The 22,774-nt window shown below is 38.8% G+C and overlaps 1 protein-coding gene across 1 annotated transcript in view; it reads right to left on the reverse strand.

Annotated features, from left to right (window-relative positions):
* The window catches only part of LOC141404594 (uncharacterized), a 597,851-nt gene that overhangs the window by 60,162 nt on the left and 514,915 nt on the right, over positions 1–22,774 (reverse strand). The window contains exon 9 of the mRNA XM_073988048.1: positions 9,836–9,945. Coding sequence (XP_073844149.1) covers positions 9,836–9,945 — 110 coding nt within the window. The remainder of the gene's footprint in view (positions 1–9,835; positions 9,946–22,774) is intronic.

A 22,774-nucleotide genomic window follows, 5' to 3' on the forward strand; every position in this document is an offset into this window, starting at 1 on the left:
AATACTATTGAGGCTTTACTCCTCCCCAACGGCACCAACAGCTTTTAAGTTGCGGATCATTATCACGGGTTCGGTAAACAGAACAGCACGACAACAACTCTGCACACCATCACCGCACATATTAGTCGAGGAATCATCAAGAGCAAGCCGTGCGATAGAACAGTGATGGTGGAGCTCACATAATCCGAAACGGTTTAACCTCTACCACTCTTGTATTCTACCCCTCTCCTGAGATCTAACGTATGAGGATGATTGTACGATCTTGGCGTCGGGTACAGGGGCGTTCATATTGACTCATCTGAAAAGGTGCAATAGTAATGTTAATCTATAATTTCTCGAACACCACTGGAGTGATAGGGTGAAGTGAAGAATACTGCGTCGCATTAGATCTCTTTCCGCCGAGGGGGGATGATGTTGCGAATGTCATTAGGAATGCTAAATCACCCAAAACGTTAGGCTCTGACGGTATATCTTTGGTAATACTGGAAAAGTTAGATAAGCCAGTAGGTGAGTAACTCATCAAAGTGTTGGTGGCGCTCTACTTATGAAAAGCCTTGGATACTGTCAAGCACTCCACGTTTTTTGAGGAATTCCAGCAGATATCAGGAGAGTCAACCTGATGTCAATCGTGAAAGGCTGAACTACTATTTGCTGCATCTTACCATCTGTTTCCGCGAGAGAATGTAAAAATATCCGCCACTGAATCTACAGCCACTCTGTTCCCTACATGAACTGCTGAGATGAGTGCACAGTTGAATGGAATGATTTTACCAGAGCATCAACACAACAAAATGCTGTCGATGCAGTACCTATGTACTTGGTTGTTATCACAGTGAGTATCCCTTTCATTATCTTGTGAACTGACTTCCCAAACCTAGGCATGTTAAGAGAAATATACATGATCCAGAGAGAGGTCCAAAGATGTAAACAGGAACATCTGCATCAACGAGCATATCAGTCAGGTTTGGTATAATGCGAATGCCGTAATCGGAGACCACCTCGTATTTTTCGCAATGGTTGCAGAATTTTATGATATAGAACCAGATGAACTAACTGAAAACCATATAGGAGTGAACACATTGGCGTTGCTATAACTTCAACTATCTGCAAAAAACCTAGACTTTAGTGCGGAAGGTGTATGAAGGAGTGACACTAAATGTGAGGTGTCCATTTCATGTGAAGTTTTTACAGCCTAAAGAAAAAATACAATGTTGTATTCATGACAAGGATTATTAATTAGACTTAACCTCAATGTTGTTTAACTTTTGTGGATGCTGTAAATGAAGAATTGAAAAGCAATGACATATTCCACCCTGGAACTTGATATTAGCTTACAGGTTACTCCTTTTGATAGTTAACCTGCTCACCGCTTTTTATAGATTTCCGGCTATTATGTCAGGATGCATGGATTTGCCCACGAAAACCAACTATATCTTTTTAATCAGGACCTCAAAGACCATCGTCGATAACAATTTCAAAACAAACTGTTATTAAACCGCCTTAAGCGAAAGTTTCGAAATGTTGTGAAGGAGGTACACGTGGGATTATGTCCGTTCCCTGGATATCGTATTATGAAGGACCAAATTTGATAAAAATTGAAAGACGACAGTGGAACAGTCCTTAAATTACAATTAATCATAAATTTTGAATTGTTGTGGGGAAGGTAAGAGAAGGAGTGGTAACAGATTCAGAGGTTCGCTCCAGCTATTTTGCATGATCAACGTATGATGATCAGGAAGCAAGCAGCTCATTGTATTCAGGCCCGCAAGGACTACCTTCAGTGAAAAAATTTCAAACGATCCTTGAGGAGCCCATAAACTGCACATTATAAAAAATTGTAAAAAAAATTTTTTGGGAGATATCCAAAAGAATGGACCGATATAATCTAATCCACTTTTGGATTTTGTATACGTGTGACGTGAATCATGATTTTTTAGGTTTCGATCAAATCGACTATACAATTCGAGTGTTATCATAAGTTACTGTGGTTGGTGCAGGCAGAGTTTTTATAGCTTTCGGGTCAGTATCTCAGAAAATATTGATTTGTCCTTAAAACAAGTAAAAAAGTATCAGTCGGCTTTGTCGACAGAGATATACCCTCAGCTTGTGTCAATTCAAACACATTTTCCCAAAAACTTATGTATTTAGGTGGTTTTTCGAATCTTTGACGTATGCGGACAAAAATATGGATTAGGATTAAGATGCAAAAGTTTTGCGGGGTAGGTACCTAAAGGAATGGTCACACACAGTCCATTTTGTAAGTGGGTCTTCTTTTGGTAGTCATTCTTCTCGATAGATATCGCGGCCACCGGTCATTTCAGTTGGTCCCCGTATAATTTAGAGCTTTTGGACCATTATATAAGGAAACATGGACTTGCCCACGAAAAACATAATATCGCTTTAAACCGGGCCACTAGGAGTTCCTTCGGTAAAAATGTCCAAAGGATCCTCGAACAGATTCTTAACTTTAAAAAAATGAGGAACATTTGTGTGTGTGGTACCCTAAGGAGTGGTGAGATAGGGCCCTCTTTTGAACATAAATTAAGTTTGGACCACAATATTTTGAGATCCAAAGTTTGGTCCAAATCTGCTGTTCGGTTTATGAGATATTGCTCGTACCATTTTAGCGAATATTTTCGAACCTTTGTGGGGGAAGCACCAGAAGGAGTGGACCTATAAGCTCCATCTTCGAATTTCATCTGATTTTCGACGAAATATTACGATAAGCAACGCAGTATTCGGTTCAAGAGTTGTCGTGTACAACAGCCAATACATATGGGTTTTTAGAGCGTTGGGGTCATTTTTTAAGAAGTATGTACTTGCCACTGAAAAAACATGCAACATGTTTCAAGAAAAATTAAAACGATTCGAGAGGAGGTCATAAACAACAATTTTTCGAAATTTAGTGTGGGGGAGTAGCAAACATAGACTCGGACCATTACCTTGTTGCAGCAAAGGTACGTACCCGTCTAAACATTGCAAATAAAGCACGAACAGACATAACACGGAGGTTGGACATCGGTAAGCTGCAAACACACTAGATAGCATATTCCACTCAACTGGCCCAATTGCTTAATGAAAGCACTCCTCGTCCCGATAACATATCAGCCCAATGGCAAAGTATTGTCAACACCAGGCAAACAGCCTCAAAATCCATACTTGGATACCAGAGACCTCCACCATGGTATGACCAGGAGTATCGTGCTGCTACCGAAGAGAAAAATACGGTATATATGGCTACTCTACAATCAGTAGGAACGCTTAGCGCACGAGAGAAGTATAGGGAGAAAAGTAGAGAGGTTTCTCCTCGTCTTTTCCGCAGGAAAAAATAGAGAAATGAAAAAGCGGGAGTGTGAAAAATCGAGATGTACAGGAGTCAGAATGAAGTCCGAAAATTCTACCAAAGAGTGCAGCCTCAAATTGATGGCTTTGGTACAGGCACATCCTCCTTTAGAGACCAGCAAGGTAATATGGTAACTGATACAGATTGTGTGCTCGGGATATGGAAACAACCTTTTCCCAAACTACTGGTATACAATACAAACGAAGACAACGAACAGATCCACAGATACCACAGACCAATCCCAGAAGATGGTATTGAATGTATACCGCCCGGCCAAGATGAGGTAAAGACAGCAATAATAAGACTGCAGGAGCCGATGGCCTACCAGCTGAGCTGTTCAAATACGGAGGCGACATGCTGATAAGGGGTATGCATCAACTAGTTATCACTGGCAGGAGGAACCCGTAGCCGACGATTGGAACGTGAGCATCCTATTTCCAGTCCAAGAAGGAAGATAAGACTGTGTGTTCCAATTACAAGGGCATAAGTCTGCTCCCTATTTCATATTAGATAGTATCTTGGTATTGTGTGAGCGACTAAAGCCTATGGTCAATGAAATAATAGGACCCTATCAGTGCGGCTTTAGAACGGCCAAATCCACCATTGACCAGATATTTACCTTGAGACAAATCCTGGAAAAAACCCAAGAAATGCAGATCGACACCTTGCATCTTTTTGCCCATATAAAACAGCCTTCGACAGCCCTATACGTTCAAAAGTGTTCCAAGCCATGTCTGATTTTGGTATTTGCGTAAAGCTCATTCGGCTTTGTAAGATGACATTGACTGATACTCGGTCCTCAGTTAAAATAGGAAAGTACCTCTCCGAAGAGTTTATATACAGAAGTGGAACAATATACACAAACAGCCATATATTACTTGCTTATACCGACGAAATTGACATCATAGATCGATCGATAAAGGAAGTAACTGACACCTTTGCAAAAGTCGAAAGGGAATCTACTAAAGTCGGTCTGGCAGTAAACAGCGATAAGACCAAGTTGATGGTATCGACGCGTAATATGTCCACAGATCTCGCAGCATCTGTGAATGTTGGTACCTATAATTTTGAGGTAGTGAAGGACTTCGTCTTCTTCTGCACTGCCATAAACACAACAAAGAACATCAGTTGTGAAATACGAAGAAGAATAGTGTTGACCAACAGATGCTGCTTTGGGCTGAGTAAGCAAGTTAGGAATAAAGCCACATCTCGTCAAACAAAAGTAACACTTTACAAAACACTGATACTTCCTAGCATGTATGGTTCCGAAGCATGGGTACTTGCGCAAGCAGATAAGGCAGTGCTTGGTGTGTTCGAGAGAAAAATTCTTTTAAAGATCTACGGGTCAATATGCATTGACGGCCAATATCGACGTCGTATGAACAACGAGCTGTATCAACTATACAACGACAGCAATATAGTTGAACGATTCGAGATACAACGTTTGCGATGGCTAGGCCATGTCATAAGAATTAGCGATGATAAACTCGCTAAAAAGGCGTATAAATACGGACCGCATGGATGTTCACGCAGATCTGGAAGGCCAATGCTTCGTTGGAGCGAACAAGTCAAACGAGACATCAGAAAGCTACATATCCCAGATTGGGAAAATGCAGCAGCAAACAGAGAGGATTGGAGATTTTTTCTTAGTTCGGCTTATGGAACAAATGTTCTGTAAAAGGCCAGCTAAGTAAGTAAGTAAAGTTTGGGCCAAATTTGTTCAAGAGATATTGTGCATACCATTTGAGTGATATTTTTTAAATATTCGGGGGAAGTACCGGAAGTTGTGGACCAGTATGAACCAAATCGGTCACCCCCTTCAAGAGTTATCGTTCGAACAATTTTTCCGAACATTTTTTGAACTTTTGTGGGGGAGGTACCTGAAGGAGTGGACCGATATGGTTTATTTTCGATCTTAAACTTTGTTTGGACAAAATATTACAAAGGCCAAATTTTGGACCAAATCGGTTGATCCGTTCGAGAATTGTCTTGCGTTCCAACCACTACACACGGTGTCATAGGGTTTTTTGCATCTTTCAGGCTATTTTCTCAGGAAGTATGGACTTGCCCCTAATGAGACATGTACCGTCGTAAGCGGGGCAGTAAATACAAGTTGCTACAACAAAAATCAATGAGATTCGATAACAGGTCCTAAACTGAACTTTTCCGAAATTTTGTGTTTGAGGTACCCGAAGGAGTGGACCGATTGATTCCATACTAGAACCTCATCTAAGTCTGCTACATAGTATGGACCTAATCGGTTACTCCATTCAAGTGTTATAGTGCGCACAAATTTTCCGAACATTTCCGAACTTTTGTGGGGAGGTACCGGAAGGAGTGGACCGATATAACCCATCTTCGAACTTAAATTAAGTTTGAACAAAATATTACGAAAGCCAAATGTTGGACCAAATCGGTTCATCCGTTCGAGAGTTATCGTGCGCACCAGCCAGACAGACGGACGGACGTTGCTAAATCGATTCCAAATTGTCTGAAACACATGGGTTTCGTCCAAACATACTTGGGGTCTAAAACCATTATTTCGATGAGGCACATTTTGCACGTATGAAAGTGTATATACCCTCGTTAGCATAAATGCTGAGGGTATACAAATATCCAGCTGCCCCCATCTGCCACCCTCTAAGTCTTTCCTCTTATACCACGCCTGTAAAATCGTCAAAATTCCGTAAATCGGCAGTTACGTATATATGGGAGCTATTACTAAACTTGGACCTATACTGAACATAGTTTGCAAGGAGATATTTTGCTCACTCAGAACTCAAAATGCAAAATTACAGCCAAATTGGTTGAAAAATGTGGGTAAAATCGTCAAAATTTGGAAAATCGGGAGGTTCGTTTATATGGGGGTTATACCTAAACGTAGACCGATATTGACCATTTTTTGCATGGAGGTATTTGGTTTACTCAGAAGTCAAAATGCAAAATTACAGCCAAATTAGTTCGAAAATTTCGCTAAAATTTTCAAAATACCGAAAATCTGAGGGTACATTTATATGGGGGCTATACATAAACGCGGACCTATATTAAATATTTTTTGGAAGGAGGTAGTTTATTCACTCAGAACTCAAAATGCAAAATAACATCCAAAACGGTTGGTAATTTTGGCCAAAATCGTCAAAATACCAACAATCGGGCGGTATCTTTCTATGGGAGCTATACACAAATATGAACCTACATCTACTAAACATGGTTTTCGATCCTTCTAGCTTGTTATAAACCTTCGCTTAAAATTTGGAGGCGGTAGCTCGATTAGAACTATTTTTGGCACTCTTTTCCATACAATTGGGACCACTGTGCAATGAGATACATTTTTTTATCGTATGGAAGTGTATATTAGGGTTATGAATTTTCGACATTTTTTTCATAAAAATGATTTCCTGTAGCACGGATAAATGAACTCTTGCCTGTTAATCACTAAACTAACGTTTATTTCATTGAAATATAAACAATTTTTACGCACAAATCGGTTTTCAAAAAAAAAAAAAAAAAAAAAATAGAAAAAAAATTATGAAATGAAAAAAAAATATTTTCTCAAAAATTATTTTCTGTAGCACAAATGAATAAACTACTAATAAGTAAAATAACGTTTATTCCATTCAAATATATAACAAGTAAAAATCGTTAATTTCGGCCGGGCCGAACTTTTTATACCCTCCACCATAAAATAGTCTTAATTAAAATGGAATAATTAGGGTCCTTTTACAATTTTAGGTGGGACAACTTTTCGATAATGGTTAGACTTCTACTGCCTCCCGCTATTGCTTAAATTACACTGTGAACACAAATGTTGTGACAGAGATAATTCCTTTTGGAGATGAAAGCCCTTGGTGTGTGTATATTAAAAACCCCGAAGGACAGATGCGCCGTGATTCGAACTTCCGCGTTATGGCGAGATGAAGTTTTTGCAAGAGACCCTGTAAGCTATCATGAATTAGCATTATATCTTTGTTTGTCGTTTTTGTAGAGCACTTAAGCAACAGTAAACAAAGATATAACGCTAATTCCTGATGGCCCACAGGGTCTCCAACAAAAATTTCATCACGCCATAAGGCGGAAGTTCGACTCACGGCGGATCTGTCCTTCGGGGTTCATAATATACTCACCAAGGCCTTTCTTCCCCAAGAGGAATTTTCCGTGCCCCAGGCTTTCACCTCCATTTTGTTGCACAGTGTTATCTGATCTAATCTAAAAAAATGTGTTCAGCTAGGTGAAAGGTACCACCTACGGGGCTATATCAAAGAGTCAACCTATCATTAAATTTTTTGGCGGAAAAGTTTTATAGCTGCAGGGAACATCAAGAGTCAAATTGAGGGTAGTTTCATCAAAACAATGTAGACCCTCAAAAATGGACCCATGTTGACGAATTTTAGTGAAGAAATTTCGTGACCACGAAAAAACGGGAGATACAGTTATATGGGGGAATATACCAAAACATGGACCTATGTTGACGATTATTTTTGAATAGACAAAATTGTAGCTAAAATTCTCAAAAAAGCGATCATTACAGCTAGTTCGGTTAAAAATTGCAGCTAAAATTCTCAAAATACCAAAAATCGGGGGATACCGTTATATGGGGGCTATACCAAAACATGGACCTATGTTGACGATGTTTGGTGGAGATGTTTCATGACCACTGAGAACCTCAAATGTCAAATTGCAGATATTTCGGTTACAAATTGTGGCTAAAATTCTCAAAATATCGAAAATCGGGAGGTACCGTTATATGGGAGCTATACCAAAACATGGACCTATGTTGACGATGCTTGGTGGAGATATTTCATGACTACTGAGAACCTCAAATGGCAAATTACAGCTAGTTCGGTTAAAAATTTTAGCTAAAATTCTCAAAATACCGAAAATCGGGAGGTACCGTTATATGGGGGCTATACCAAAACATGGACCTGTGTTGACGATGTTTGGTGGAGATGTTTCATGACCACTGAGAACCTCAAATGTCAAATTGCAGATATTTCGGTTACAAATTGTGGCTAAAATTCTCAAAATATCGAAAATCGGGAGGTACCGTTATATGGGAGCTATACCAAAACATGGACCTATGTTGACGATGCTTGGTGGAGATATTTCATGACCACTGAGAACCTCAAGTGGCAAATTACAGCTAGTTCGGTTAAAAATTTTAGCTAAAATTTTCAAAATACCGAAAATCGGGAGGTACCGTTATTTGGGGGCTATACCAAAACATGGACCTATGTTGACGATGTTTGGTGGAGATGTTTCATGATCACTGAGAACCTCAAATGTCAAATTGCAGATATTTCGGTTACAAATTGTGGCTAAAATTCTCAAAATACCGAAAATCGGGAGGTACCGTTATATGGGAGCTATACCAAAACATGGACCTATGCCCATATCCTTTGGGATATAAGTTTGTTGACCACTAGGAACCCTAAGTGCCAAATTATAGCTAATTCCGTCTGCAAATGTGGCGAAGAACGTCAAAATACCTCAAATCCTGAGGTACCGTTATATGGGGGCTATACCAAAAAGTGGACCGATATAGCCCATCTTCGAACTTGACCTGCCTATGGAAAAAACACCCTCGGGTGCAAAATTTCAGCACTCTATCTCAATTATTGCGGACGCTAGAGTGATTACAACAGACGGACAGACAGACGGACATGGCTAGATCGTCTTAGAATTTTATCCTGATCAAGAATATATATACTTTATAGGGTCGCAAATGATTAGTTCGATGTGTTACAAACAGAATGACAAACTTAATATACCCTCCATACTATGGTGGAGGGTATAAAAAGGTCATGCACCAACCACTTTGAAAAATTGTATTATATTTTTGAAAAAATGCGTTTACGACACTTATATGATTCTCAGAATTAAAAAAAATTACTGAGAAAAAAATGTTATGTCAGTTTGATTATCTCATGAGGGATTGTACTGAGCGAAAAAGTCCAACAGACCATATGTCTACGATGAAAATCGAACCTCCCGATTTTCAAGTTTTTTATCCACGTTTATTGAATATTTTGGTATATAACAGCCAAACTATGCACTGGTCTAGTGGGCATTTTTGTTCAGTACAGCCCCAGGAATCAGAAACGCAAAGGGGCCAATAAGGTGTTTTTCCTTCAATACAAATAGGCTTGGCCAAGTATATACCATATTTAGCCATTAAGACTAAGGGTATAACAACTGGTGAATTTTTAATAATCATTAAATTTTATTCCAAATGTTTTGATCCCCTTTTCTCTGTGTACGCGCACTCTTGAAATGAAAGAAATAAAATAAACTTATATTTTGTTTGTACATTTCGTTTTGGTTCGTTGAAAATTCTATGAATTGTGTAACTCTCCACTCGATAGGCTCAATAAACATTCATATATAATGATTTCATTATTCAATAAAGAAATAGTCTACGATTACATACAAACAAACAAAACACACTCACACATACCGGCGATAACTTACACAGCCATGTATTTATTTACTTACCGCCATGTTTTCAACATTAATGCTCCATATGTTAAAGAAAATCCAATTTCTCTTAGCCAAATACGTGCAGTACAAGTGTATAAATTTGGATTCGGATACATTACAATGTTCTGTTGTTTTGTTGTAATACCAAAAAAAAAAAGAACGCCAGAGGCAGCAGCAACGGCATCGTCAACACAGCAGTCATCCATCCACAACCGGAAATGATAGAAATATCGTTCATATTGTCGCCGAGGGAATCCAGATAAAGAAAATTGAGCAGCATTAATGGAATGAAAGAAAGTAACGAAGGGAGAATAAGAAGAAGATGTGAAAAAGATAAATATACAATAACATAATCTAAGAAAATTGAATAAAAACAATGCAATTTTGATACTGTTAAAGTATTGATACTCCTTCGACAGTGGCACACCCACCCACTACCATTTTCTGGTGTGGATTGTTTACAAGAAGAAGAAGAAAAAAAGCACAAAATAGTAAGACGTCATATGGTTTTCTTTATATTCATTGTATTTCGTTTAGCGTGTAATTACCAATGACAATAACAACTTGTATGTGTAAATGTGTTGGGGGGATATACTAGCTGTCTTTGACTGGCTTTATTTACAATTTACAACCATTAACAGAAATCCTTTAAAAGAATTCGTGGTAATGCCTATAAATAGCCATTAAATACTTTAGAGAGAAGGGAGAAAAAAGAAAACATAAACGAGGAATAATGGAAAATAAATTCTTGGAATGATTATTGGGAATTTTAGATTTTATGTTTGAAAATGCTGTCTTCATCCACACACGTATGTAATAATGTGTTTGTGTACATATGTAGGTATTCCGCAAATCTAATATAAGGACTCAATATTTTTGCATTTTGTATGCCCTACACAACAATGTGTATAGCCAATTGGATTTGCCCAAAAATCATGTAACAGATCGAAATCTATTCGATATATCGAGTTTTCATTTCTCGAGGAGATAGATTGGTTGGTTGCAACGTGACTTTCGTAAAAGGAAATAATTAACAGATTAAACAAGTAAAAAAAGCATTAAGTTCAGCCGGGCGAACTTTTTCTACACTCCACCATGGAATACATATTAGTTAATTTTTGCTTATTATCAATAATTTTAAATAGAGATATTTTGTGACCACGAAAACCGAAATGCCTATATAAGGCCAGAAAATGTGTAAAAAAAATTCCATATGGCGCATATGTGGGGGCTATATCAAAGTGTGGACATATGTTGACAGTTTTTGACCACTGGGAATCTCTAATGTCAAATAACAGATAATTCGGTCAATACATGTAGACTTCGTGCCAATAGGCAATTTCTGGGGGAGAAGTTTTGTGGCCGCTTTGAACACCAAATGTCAAATAACAGGTAGTTCGGTCAAAAACACCTAAAATCGGGACGTACCGTACCGGGACGTACGGATATGTTTTGTAAGGCCTGGGAACCTTACCGTACCGTAAGATGGAGGTACCGTAAGATGGAGGTTATACAAAAACATCGCACTCTTTTACAGACAAGAAGCAGTTTAGGCATTGGCAGATGTACTTGAAAAGCATCAGACCGACATTACTGCCATACAGAAAATACGATGGATTGGGAAAGGCGTCACAACAACACATACAGGCGACGAACTGTATTGTAGCTGCCATCACATAGTGGGGTTGGGGGGCTTGCCTTCCTACTGCACCAGTCTGTCCAGTACAGACCTATCTCGCCTGAGCTAGACCCATACTTGGAGTGTATGGGGATAGGTGTGGTAAGGTGTGGAACCGCCGAGATAGAACTGCTGAATGTGTATATCCCGACAGTCAATAGCTGTGCCCCGCGTTATTAGCCTAACATCAGATCTCTGTTGCGAAGTGATAACCGGCTGGTCCTAGGGGACTTCAATGTGCATCATGAGTTATGGCATTCAGCTCTATGCAATGACCAGAGAGGTACAGATCTGGCTGAGCAAATAGATAACTCCACATTCTGGCCTGCGAACGAGGACGCACCCACCAGGATTAGAGGAGACTGCCACAGTTCGCCTGACATTTCCATTGTCATTTCCCTTGGGTCGGACCATCTCCCAATCCTCATCTCCATAAACAGACCACCAGACTTCATAACATCTGAACGCCGCACTTTCATTAATCATGGGAAAGCGGATTGGCAAGGTTACACTAATCAACGCTTCAGAGAACTGTCCAATTCCTCTGATGTTCCGGTAGCAGAGAGAAAATTCACTGCTGCAACCGCTCGCTTTATTCCTGCTTGTCGAATACCTGAAATAAGACCCAATTTCTCAGCAGAGGCGACGAGATTAGCTAATGAGCGTGATGAGCTTCGCCGCACGAACCGTAACGACCCCAGAGCCAGGGAACTGACAATGGAAGGCGATAGATTAGTCGGTGAACACAAGCGGGAAAAGTGGCTAGAACATATGAAGTGCTGCCACATTGGAGCCGGCTGTAATAAATTGTGGACAACGGTTAAGGCGCTATCGAACCCTGGTAGGAGAGACGATCGGACATCTGTCATGTTTAACGGCGTGGCTGTGACAGATCCGAAGAGGTGCGCTGGCTATTTCTGCCTACAGTTTATCGAGCACCCCGATAGCGACCGGGTGAAGGGAAGTGTTTTGCGTCATTTGCGACCACCCCAGCCGAGGAAGGAACGCCACAATTTACGATGGATGATGTTGCAGATGTTATCCGAGGCGCAAAGTCATCCAAAAGCTTGGACCTGACGGAATTTTTATGGTGATGCTAAAATAGCTGCTGAAACCTGGCAAAGATGCCAGTAGAGGTGAGTCATACAGGCCGATTTCACTTCTATCGCCAGTAGCAAAGATACTCGAGGGATTACTCCTCCCCAGCATCAGAACGTGTTATCCAGTTGCGGATCATCAACACGGATTCCCGAAGCAGCATAGTACAACAGCAGCACTGCACGCCATTTCCACATATATTGAACGTGGACTCAAGCAGGACAAACCATGTCACAGAACAGTGATGGTGGCATTGTATCCGATCAAAGCGTTTGATACGGTCAGTCATGCTAGGCTGTTCGAGGATATCGAGAATACTACCTGATGAGACCGACTCCTAATCTCATCACTAAATTTAACCTAAGGAAACCGAAGAAAAGAAAACGCGCGCGAGCGATATTGTTCGTTTCGTTGCTTTAGAGAGACTCTTCTTTATTTACATTCTACCTTAAAACGAAATCTTATAATCTAACAATAACACACATACACATACATTCCGTTTGGACGCACATTAGAAATGCACGCTGCATCTATAAATACATTATGACGCCGTGCACACACACGTTGCGCCGATAATGGAAAATACATATTTTATTATCGACCCTTCGCTATCTTTACTATTTTGGGTACGACATTTGTTCCATTATTTATGGCCGACAGTTGATTATTTTTAGACATAGATTCTTAGACGACATGCTTACAAAGAAATCTACCTGACTCTATTTACACAGAAAAGAGTCTTCTACAAAATTCACCATTCTCCCCGCCTTAAAAGATCCTAATCTTTTAACTGTTAGGACAGGACATTGAACATTTTCTTGCTTGCTATCTATCTGACTCAATTTACATAAAATAGTTTAGATACAAAACTAAACACTCTTCTGGTCTTAGTGTATTCTAATCTTTTAACAATAATGTATGAATGTTATTTTTTACAAAATAGGAATATTATCTTAAACATTGTCATAATGTAATACCTTTCATTTTCTGCTGAAGGCATTATTTAGTTTAATTATTAATAATAAAAAAATATAGAGCATTATCATGACTTAATTCTAGGTGATGGCACCCAACACCTTCAGCAACCAGCTAGGATGAGGACTTCTTTTCCCTCGATGAAATACGTGGTAAATCCATTTTCTTCTTAGGGGATAACCTGAAACATTGCTAGCATCAGCTCTGGTTGTGCGATAACCGGTAACTTCTTCGTCAACGACATTACACGGCGACCTCGTTTCCCTTTCACCACTCTGCTCTTGTAGGGACTTCATAACAATTTTGGTTGATGATTTATAAGCTGCGTTCGCAACGTTGCGAGGACAATAGAACTGATTGTCCTTACGTTCAATTCGCCAATCATCATTTTCCATCTCATTGGTACCTTTGTTTTGTACCGTTACCATCGGCTCATATTTAGAAACTTCGATGTCATCACTACTGCTGTTGATTTGGCAAATATCTTCATCGCCACACAGTAGTTTGTCTTTGGCAGTAACGTCGAAATCCAATGACTCCTTGATAGCCATTAAACCTTGATATTCTAGCTGCTGTTGTGCTATTTCATCACGGCACCGTTGTAATTCAGCTTCCAGATTTATTACCTCAGCAGCATGGCGTGTCCGTTCATTTTGGATCACTTCCTCCAAATCACGATTACGGGTCTTCAATGTAGAATTTGTAGCTTCCAATTCTCGGATGTAACCTTTTAAATCATCAATACGTGAACGTGAGGCACGTAATTCTTCGTATTGTTCACGTATCACTTCCGAAGACTGTTGCAATCTGGCTTCGTATTGTTCAGAGATGCGACCGTCCATCTCATCTATTTCAACTTGACAACGAGAGCGTATTTCATTTATATCTCGAAAATGATTTTGCTCCTTGCACGCAAGTTCTTCACGCAAACTCTGAATGTTGTTTTCCAACTCAACACGTCTCCTTTTTTCATCTTGAGCCTTTCCTTCAGCAATTGAGTAAGCATTCGTTTTTTGCTCTAAACCGGATTTCAACTTCTCATTCTCTTTCCGTAATAGACTTATTACACTTTCGTACTTTCGCGAAACATCAACGCGAACGTTTTCATTTTCAGTTTCCGTATGTTTCAAGATCTCAACAACTTCCTGCTGAATCCCTAGACCACCTAAAAACTGTACTTTATTTTTTATTATCATCTTCTTAGGTGATACTCTGGAAATGTTCCCATATTTCAACATGCGGTAACAAATTGTTAAAAAATTGAAATTCTCAACGAGATCATCCTCTTTTGGAAATTCCCTCAAATATTCCATCAATACTGACGATGCAATATCGTATCTTTCTGTCATATATTCCACACTTGGAAAGTCCGTCCTGATTTCAGTTTCCAAGTCATTCAAAATATATTCAAACTTTCTAATTAAACCACCCTTTAATGTTTTAGAATGGCGCAGTATGTGTCTATTTTCATACTGTTCCAATGGACTTAAGCTGTCCATCTCAGCTATATATTTAAATCTAGAAGGAGTTCGCAACTCCGACGAATCCCTATCTGATTCTAAGCCCAAATCTATTCTAATCTGGCGATCTAAATAGTCGAACTTTTTTATTGCATATCGCACACCTGAGGCGAATATGCTATGCATTTCATATGGAAATTTTCCCATATGCCGGAGCTCCCTATCATTGTCTAAAAAATCCTTTCTGGCTTCCGTGAAAGAACTAACAATGTCTTCACACTTTTCCCTAGTTTCTCTTGCTACACTTGTTTGAGCAATTTTGCTCATTTTTAAGTATAGCGACACAATATATTCGCCCAACATCTTTTGATGCTGAATGAATTCTCCAAAATTCATTTTGACAAAGAAATATTGTGCGCCTTTAAGAAAACAAATTCAATTTTTTTTTTGTTTCTTTAAATAAACATGTTACCAACCTACCGTAGTCACTTTTTTTTCGTTTCACTACGTGTCACTAACACTATACTAAATAGACGGATACACTATCACATTTCACTATGATCCTAGCCTATCCTAGCGGATAAATACAACGCAGTAACTTTTTTTCTACGCGCTTATCCCGCTATTATCTATCTACGCGAACTATTACGTGTCTTTTTTTAAACACGAAACAATCACTGTGGGGTCACCAAATGATGAGACCGACTCCTAATCTCATCACTAAATTTAACCTAAGGAAACCGAAGAAAAGAAAACGCGCGCGAGCGATGTTGTTCGTTTCGTTGCTTTAGAGAGACTCTTCTTTATTTACATTCTACCTTAAAACGAAATCTTATAATCTAACAATAACACACATACACATACATTCCGTTTGGACGCACATTAGAAATGCACGCTGCATCTATAAATACATTATGACGCCGTGCACACACACGTTGCGCCGATAATGGAAAATACATATTTTATTATCGACCCTTCGCTATCTTTACTATTTTGGGTACGACATTTGTTCCATTATTTATGGCCGACAGTTGATTATTTTTAGACATAGATTCTTAGACGACATGCTTACAAAGAAATCTACCTGACTCTATTTACACAGAAAAGAGTCTTCTACAAAATTCACCACTACCTTTCAGCCTTGTCTGAAACGCTGGGTCATTAACTATTTGTGTGGTCGCCAGTCATACGTGGAATTAAGAGACAGGAAGTCCAAACCCCGTAGAGTGTAGCAGGGAGTTCCCCAAGGAGGGGTAATATCTCCGGAACTGTTTAACCTCTACCTCTCTGCAATTTCACGCCCTCCCGACGGCATTGAGTTAATTACGTACGCGGAAGCTTGTACACTCATGGCGTCAGGTCCCAACATCGGTAACGGTTGTGACAGGCTAAAGATCATTCCTGTGCGCCGACATAACAGGATGTTGACGATGCAGTACTTGCTTGGATGCTATAGGCAAGACCACCCAAATCACCATCTGGTGGATATGCCTGAACCCCCAGGTAAGTTAGGGAGGATTATCGAGATCTTCAGAGAGAGGACCAAAAATATAAAAGAGAACCTCTAGATCAACGTGCATACCAGGAAGGTTTAGATGCGGTTGCAGAGGCTCTGGCAGACTACAGTGCGAATATCGTCCTCGACGATCATCCACCGCCCGTGGCAGTAGAAGAACAACAGCTGCCAAGACAAACGAGAGTCGTGTTGGCACAACTTAGATCTGGTTGGTGCAGCCGCCTCAATTCTTACTGTGCCAAGATTGATGGAACGAACAATGTGTATAAATAAAAACACAAAATTCATCTCTATTGGATCGATGGAATGGGTTCAAATGCTGGTGAAAAGATCGGATCTTTTACGACTTCGTTAGAACCAATACAAAAGATTCCATGAAATGGTTTAATAAAAGCACTCCTCATCCCGTAACACATCAGCGCAATGGCACAGCATTGCCCAATCCATGCAAACAGCCGCAAAATCCATACGTGGATTCCAGAGACCTCCACCAAGGAATCCATGGTATGACCCAGAGTGTCGTGCTGCTACCGAAGAGAAAAATGTAGCATGTAGGGCTACTCTACAACCAGTAGCAACGCGTAGCGCACGAGAGAGGTATCGGGTGAAAAGGAGAGAGGAGAAACGTCTTTTCCGCAGGAAAAAGAGAGAGAGATGGAAAAGCAGGAGTGTGAACAAATCGAGATGTACAGGAGACAGCATGAAGTCCGAAAATTCTACCAAAGAGTGAAACATCAAACTGATGGCTTTGGTACATGCACATCCTCCTGTAGGGACCAGCAAGGTAATTTGGCAACTGATACAGATAGTGTGCTCAGGATATGGAAAGAACATTTTTCCAAACAGTTGGTATCCAATAGTAGCGAAGTCGACGAAGGTACCACAGATCCAATCCCAGAAATTGGTATTTAATGTATACCACCCGGCCAAGATGAGGTAAATACAGCAATAAACCGGCTGAAGAATAATAAGGCAGCAGGAGCTGATGGCCTACCAGCCGAGCTGTTTAAAACCGGTGGCGACACGCTGATAAGGTGTATGCATCAGCTAGTTAGCTCCTTCTGGAAGGGCATAAGTCTTCTTCCTATCGCCTACAAGGTAGTGTCAACGACATTCTGCGAACGACTAAATACCATGGTCAACGAAATAATTGGACTGGATTGGACCAGATATTTACCCTGCGGCAAATCCTGGAGAAGACCCAAAAGATGCAGATCTTCACCTACCACCTTTTTATATCCTCAGCATTTATGCTAACACTTTCATACGGGCAAAATGTGCCTCATCGAAATAATGGTTTTAGACCCCAAGTATATTTGGTCGAAATGTGTTTCAGACAATTTGGAGTCGATTGAGCAATGTCCGTCCATCTGTCTGTCTGGCTGGAGCGCACGATAACTCTCGAACGGATCAACCGATTCGGTCCAATATTTGGCTTTTGTAAGATTTTGTCCAAACTTAGTTTAAGTTCGAAGATGGGTTATATCGGTCCTCTCCTTCCGGTACCTTCCCCACAAAAGTTCGGAAATGTTCGGAAAATTTGTGCGCACGATAACTCTTGGAGGAAGTGGCCGATTTGGTCCATACTTTGCACATCGTGAAATTTCTGCCAGACTTAGATGAGGTTATATTATGGACTTAATCGGTCCACTCCTTCGAGTACCTCCCATACAAAATTTCGGAAAAGTTCACTTTAGGACCACACAAAATTTCGGATAAGTTCACTTTAAGACCTGCTCTCGAATCAATTTGATTTTTGTTGAACCAGCTTGCATTTCCTGCCTTCATTAAGACGGTAAAAGTTTTTTCAGGGGCAAGTCTATACTTCTTGACAAAACAGCCCGAAAGGTGTAAAAAAAACCCTCTATGACACTATATGTAGTAGCTGGAGAGCACGGTAGCTCTCGGACTCGAACCGATTTGTTCAAAAATTTCGTCATATTTTGTCCAAACTTACTTTAAGTTCGAAGATGGGCATTACCGGTCCACAACTTCCGGTACTTCCCCCAATATTTAAAAAAATGTCAATAAAATGCTATGCACGATATCTCTTGAACGAGGCAACTAATTTGATCCAAACTTTGATCTACTAATATTTTGTCCTAATTTTGTTTTACTTCTAAAATGGCCTACATCGGTCCTTTATTTAGGGTACCTCCCTCACAAAAGTTAAACATGTGTGTGTAAGTGCAGTTTATGGTCTGTTCGAAGATCCTTTGGAAATGTATACCGATGCTGTTCGTTGTGGTCCTTTTTACAGCGATATTATGTTTTACGTAGACAAGTCCATGCTTCCTGGCCTACTGGTCCAAAAGTTATACGATGACCCACTAAAATGACTTGTAGGAGCAATATCTATCCAAAAGATATGACTCCCAAAATAAGATCCACTTTCGTAATGGAGTATGTCGGTCCATTCCTTCATGTACCTCCTCCGTAACACTTCCTAATCCACATTTTTGTCGGCAGGTTCAAATGTCCAAAAAGGGCCACAAAATCCACATAGGCGACTGATACGTTTTTACTTGTTTTTTTTTTACATGTTTATGTATGTTAAATCCATATGTCATATACATTATCTTATGTATACATATATGTGAATATGTATATCAAATACAAACATAGCATGATATTCATATTATTCATTGAATATAATGAGCTTGAATTGTTTGTTGATTTGTTCACAATACATATTATTGTATTGAAATATATATTATGAAAATAAATGTTTATTCAAATATGTTCATTACATCTCTAAATTAGAGAAACCATATTTGCATTGAGCTATTAGATTTCATTTCATAATAAAAATTCAAAATTTCAATGGATATATAAACCATGTAACATTTAATTAAAATAATAATAATTCGTTTTACTGGTTTGCGTAATTGTATCACAAAATATATTTGGCCACATGTCTAGTATAAAGGGAAACAGCAAAATGTTGCCACAGAGCTGCATTTTGGTGGAAAGGTGGGTTTTGTCATTAAAAGTAATGTTCCAAATGTTCTATGGCCAGTTTCACTAGCACGATTCGAATGCAAATTCGGTCGAATTACTACCAAACTGAATCAAATATTTTTCAGAAAACAGAAGTTTTATAGTAATAATAATAATAATAATAGTTCCGCAAACATCCCAGGTGGGACAAGGGAGAAATTTGATAATAGTTCCAACGAATTTGCATTCGAATCGTTTTAGAGAAACAGGCCATTAATGCATTTTCTTTTTTTTAATTTATTTTCTTTACAAGTTTTCATGATTTTCTTCTAGGAGTTACTTCTCGATTAACGTTTCTACCTTTTATCGTAGCAATACTTTATGTCATCCTAGTAATATTTCTTTTAATTTAATTAAATATTTAATTGACCACCAATTCTAATGCAATACTCTTTCCAACTCAATTAAGTACATTAAATTGTCAATAGGTTCAATTGGTTTTGAATTCATTAGACTGCATCCACAACAACAATTTCATTACGTACACCCACCCATAAAATCCCTGCAATTTTTGTGGCCTTTGATCAGGATTCTATGCGGTCTATCATTGGTATATTGAAAAATGCCTTAACCAAGGCTTTACGTGTTTGGCACTCCATCTTCTTTTACCTATTGGTATTCTCATTTTTCCAAACCACATATTTCAAAGATTTTGTGGTTGATTTTATTGTTGTTGTTGCTGTTGTGTTAGGAATTAATATGTTGTTCGTGATCTATAAACAGTTATGGCCAATAAAGAAAGAAATTGAATTCATATTGATAGATAAATAGAATAGAATGCGTTTGTTTTTGGCAATAAATTGTTGGTATTTTAGGAAAGTTAAAATTGAATTGTTGAAATCAGGCTGGTTTATGACTTTTATTTTTATGACTTTTATTTTTATAACAAATAAATTAATTAAAGTATTTAGATGGCCAAAATATTCCGAATGTCTTCAACATTACTGAAGATTTTATGGATGTTGTAGGATCAGTCCAAAAAGTCCTAAGTTCGATACAGTGATTAGACAGTATCACAAAAGTTTTTGGCTGTTTGTAAACGCCTTAGGCTAACGTCAGCCACATTTTTTATTATTTCGATACGTAGCACAATGACTAAATTTCAGGAACTTTTGAGCTGTAGGTCAAAGTCGGTCTTCTGAAATTAATGTCTTGGATTTTCTGCTGTTCTCCCGGGGACACCAAATTAAATATAGCACGATATTGCAGTATAAGATCTTATTTCCGACCATTTAATAAGCCTTAATTTAAATTTAAAAAATATTTAAGAAAATTGTCATACCTACAAAAATGTTGTGAATTAAATAGAAATACTGATATGTACAAATTTAGCAAATAGCTAAAATTACACATACATACCAAAATATACAACATGACATAATATTCAAGCTTATGGCGAAATGTATGTTTGTTTGTTTTCAAAGAAAACCAAATATTTACTATTGCTTCAACATTGCTTTTTGGTAAGTTCAGTTATATAGAAATCAAATATAGATGGCATGTTTAAGGTTCATTCACACGTCACCGACCAACGCGAATGAAAAGAAGCAAATACAAATGGAGACAAGTTCGACTGAGTCAAATTTATTATACCCTTAAGGCTATAAATGTTACTACATAGCGGAATGGGCTAAAAGAAAATGTGGACCAACGATAATCGAGTATCAGTGTGTTGCCTCCGGATTTGAACAGCTCGGATCATGCTGAATTATTATTCTTCAGCTGGTTTATTACTGTCTTTACCACATGTTGCCCAGGCGGTATACATTTAATACCACCATGTGGGATTGAATCCGGGGTATCTTTGTCGTCTTCACTAGTATTGGATAACAACAGTTTGGAAAACATGGTCTTTCCATATCCTAAGCACACAACATCTATCAGATAACAAATAAGCTTGCGGGTCTCTATAAGGGGATGTGTCTGTACCAAAGTCATCAGTTTAATGTTTTACCTTTTTTGGAGTTCGTTTTGGTTCCTGTACATCTCGATTTTTCCACACTCTTGCTTTTCCATTTCTCTATTTTCCTGGGGAAAAGACTTTTCACATCTCTCTACTTTTCTCCCTTTACCACTATCGTGTGCTACACCTTGCTACTGTATGTAGAGTAGCGATGTATGCAGCATTTTTCTTTTCGGTAGCAGTGCGACATTTCCCTTCATACCATGAGATCCTTGGGGAAGGTCTCCAAGTATGGAGTTTCCCTGCTGTTTGCATGGTGTGGTCAATACTTTATGTGTGCTCGGTGCGAGGGGAGCTTTGGAATATGCTGTGGCTATCTGTTGTGATTGCAGCTTTCCGATGTCCAACTTCCGTGCTGAGCCTGTTCGTACTTTTTTGCATCCAAAAGGTGGTGGTCTGAGTCTATGTTAGTTACTCCGAAGGATCTGACATCCAACACGTATGTTGAGGTTGTAAGCTACATTTTCCGATCTAATTAGCTGAAATTTTACGTTTGCGGTTCCAAATGACCAAAAATACTTCTCCATTTAAAATTACCAAGGTAGGTCCAAATTTCATTATAGTCTCCATAGAACGGTACATCCCGATTTAAAGCATTTTAAAGATTTTAGCTAAATTGTTTAACCGAATTAGTTGTTAAATGGTATTTGAGGTTCCAGTGGTTCTGAAAGTTCTCCATCAAATAACGTCAATGTAGGCCCATGTTTTGGAATAGCCCCCATATAAAGGTACCCTCCGATTTTCGGTATTTTAAACTGTAATTGACACTTAAGGTTTTCTGTGGTCACGAAACTTCTCTACCAAAAATCGTCAACATAGGTCCATGTTTTGGTATAGCCGCCCCCATAAAGGTACTCCCCGATTTTCGGTGCTACAATTTTTGGCCGAACTAGCTGAAATTTGACATTTGAGGTTCTTTGTGGTCCCGCAAAATCCACATAGGTTTATTATTTGGTATATTTCTCATATAAAGGTATCAACAGATTGAAGAAATTTTTAGATATATTTTTGACCTAATTTATGCATTTGCGTGGAACAATTGTTGCACCTAACATGAAACTAATTATTCCATTTTAGTTGAGAATATTTTAGTTCATAATATTTTATAGGGGCGTATAAACAGGACAACAGTCATATGTTTGTTCTAAGCTTTCGCCTCTTTCAGAGCATTGAAAAAATATTCTTAAGAAAACCACGCCTCTTTCAGAGCATTGAAAAAATATTCTTAAGAAAACCACGCCTCTTTCAGAGCATTGAAAAAATA

Source organism: Musca autumnalis, unplaced genomic scaffold (genome assembly GCF_047663935.1).
Source record: "Musca autumnalis isolate F117 unplaced genomic scaffold, ASM4766393v1 scaffold_5, whole genome shotgun sequence".
Taxonomy (NCBI): domain Eukaryota; kingdom Metazoa; phylum Arthropoda; class Insecta; order Diptera; family Muscidae; genus Musca; species Musca autumnalis.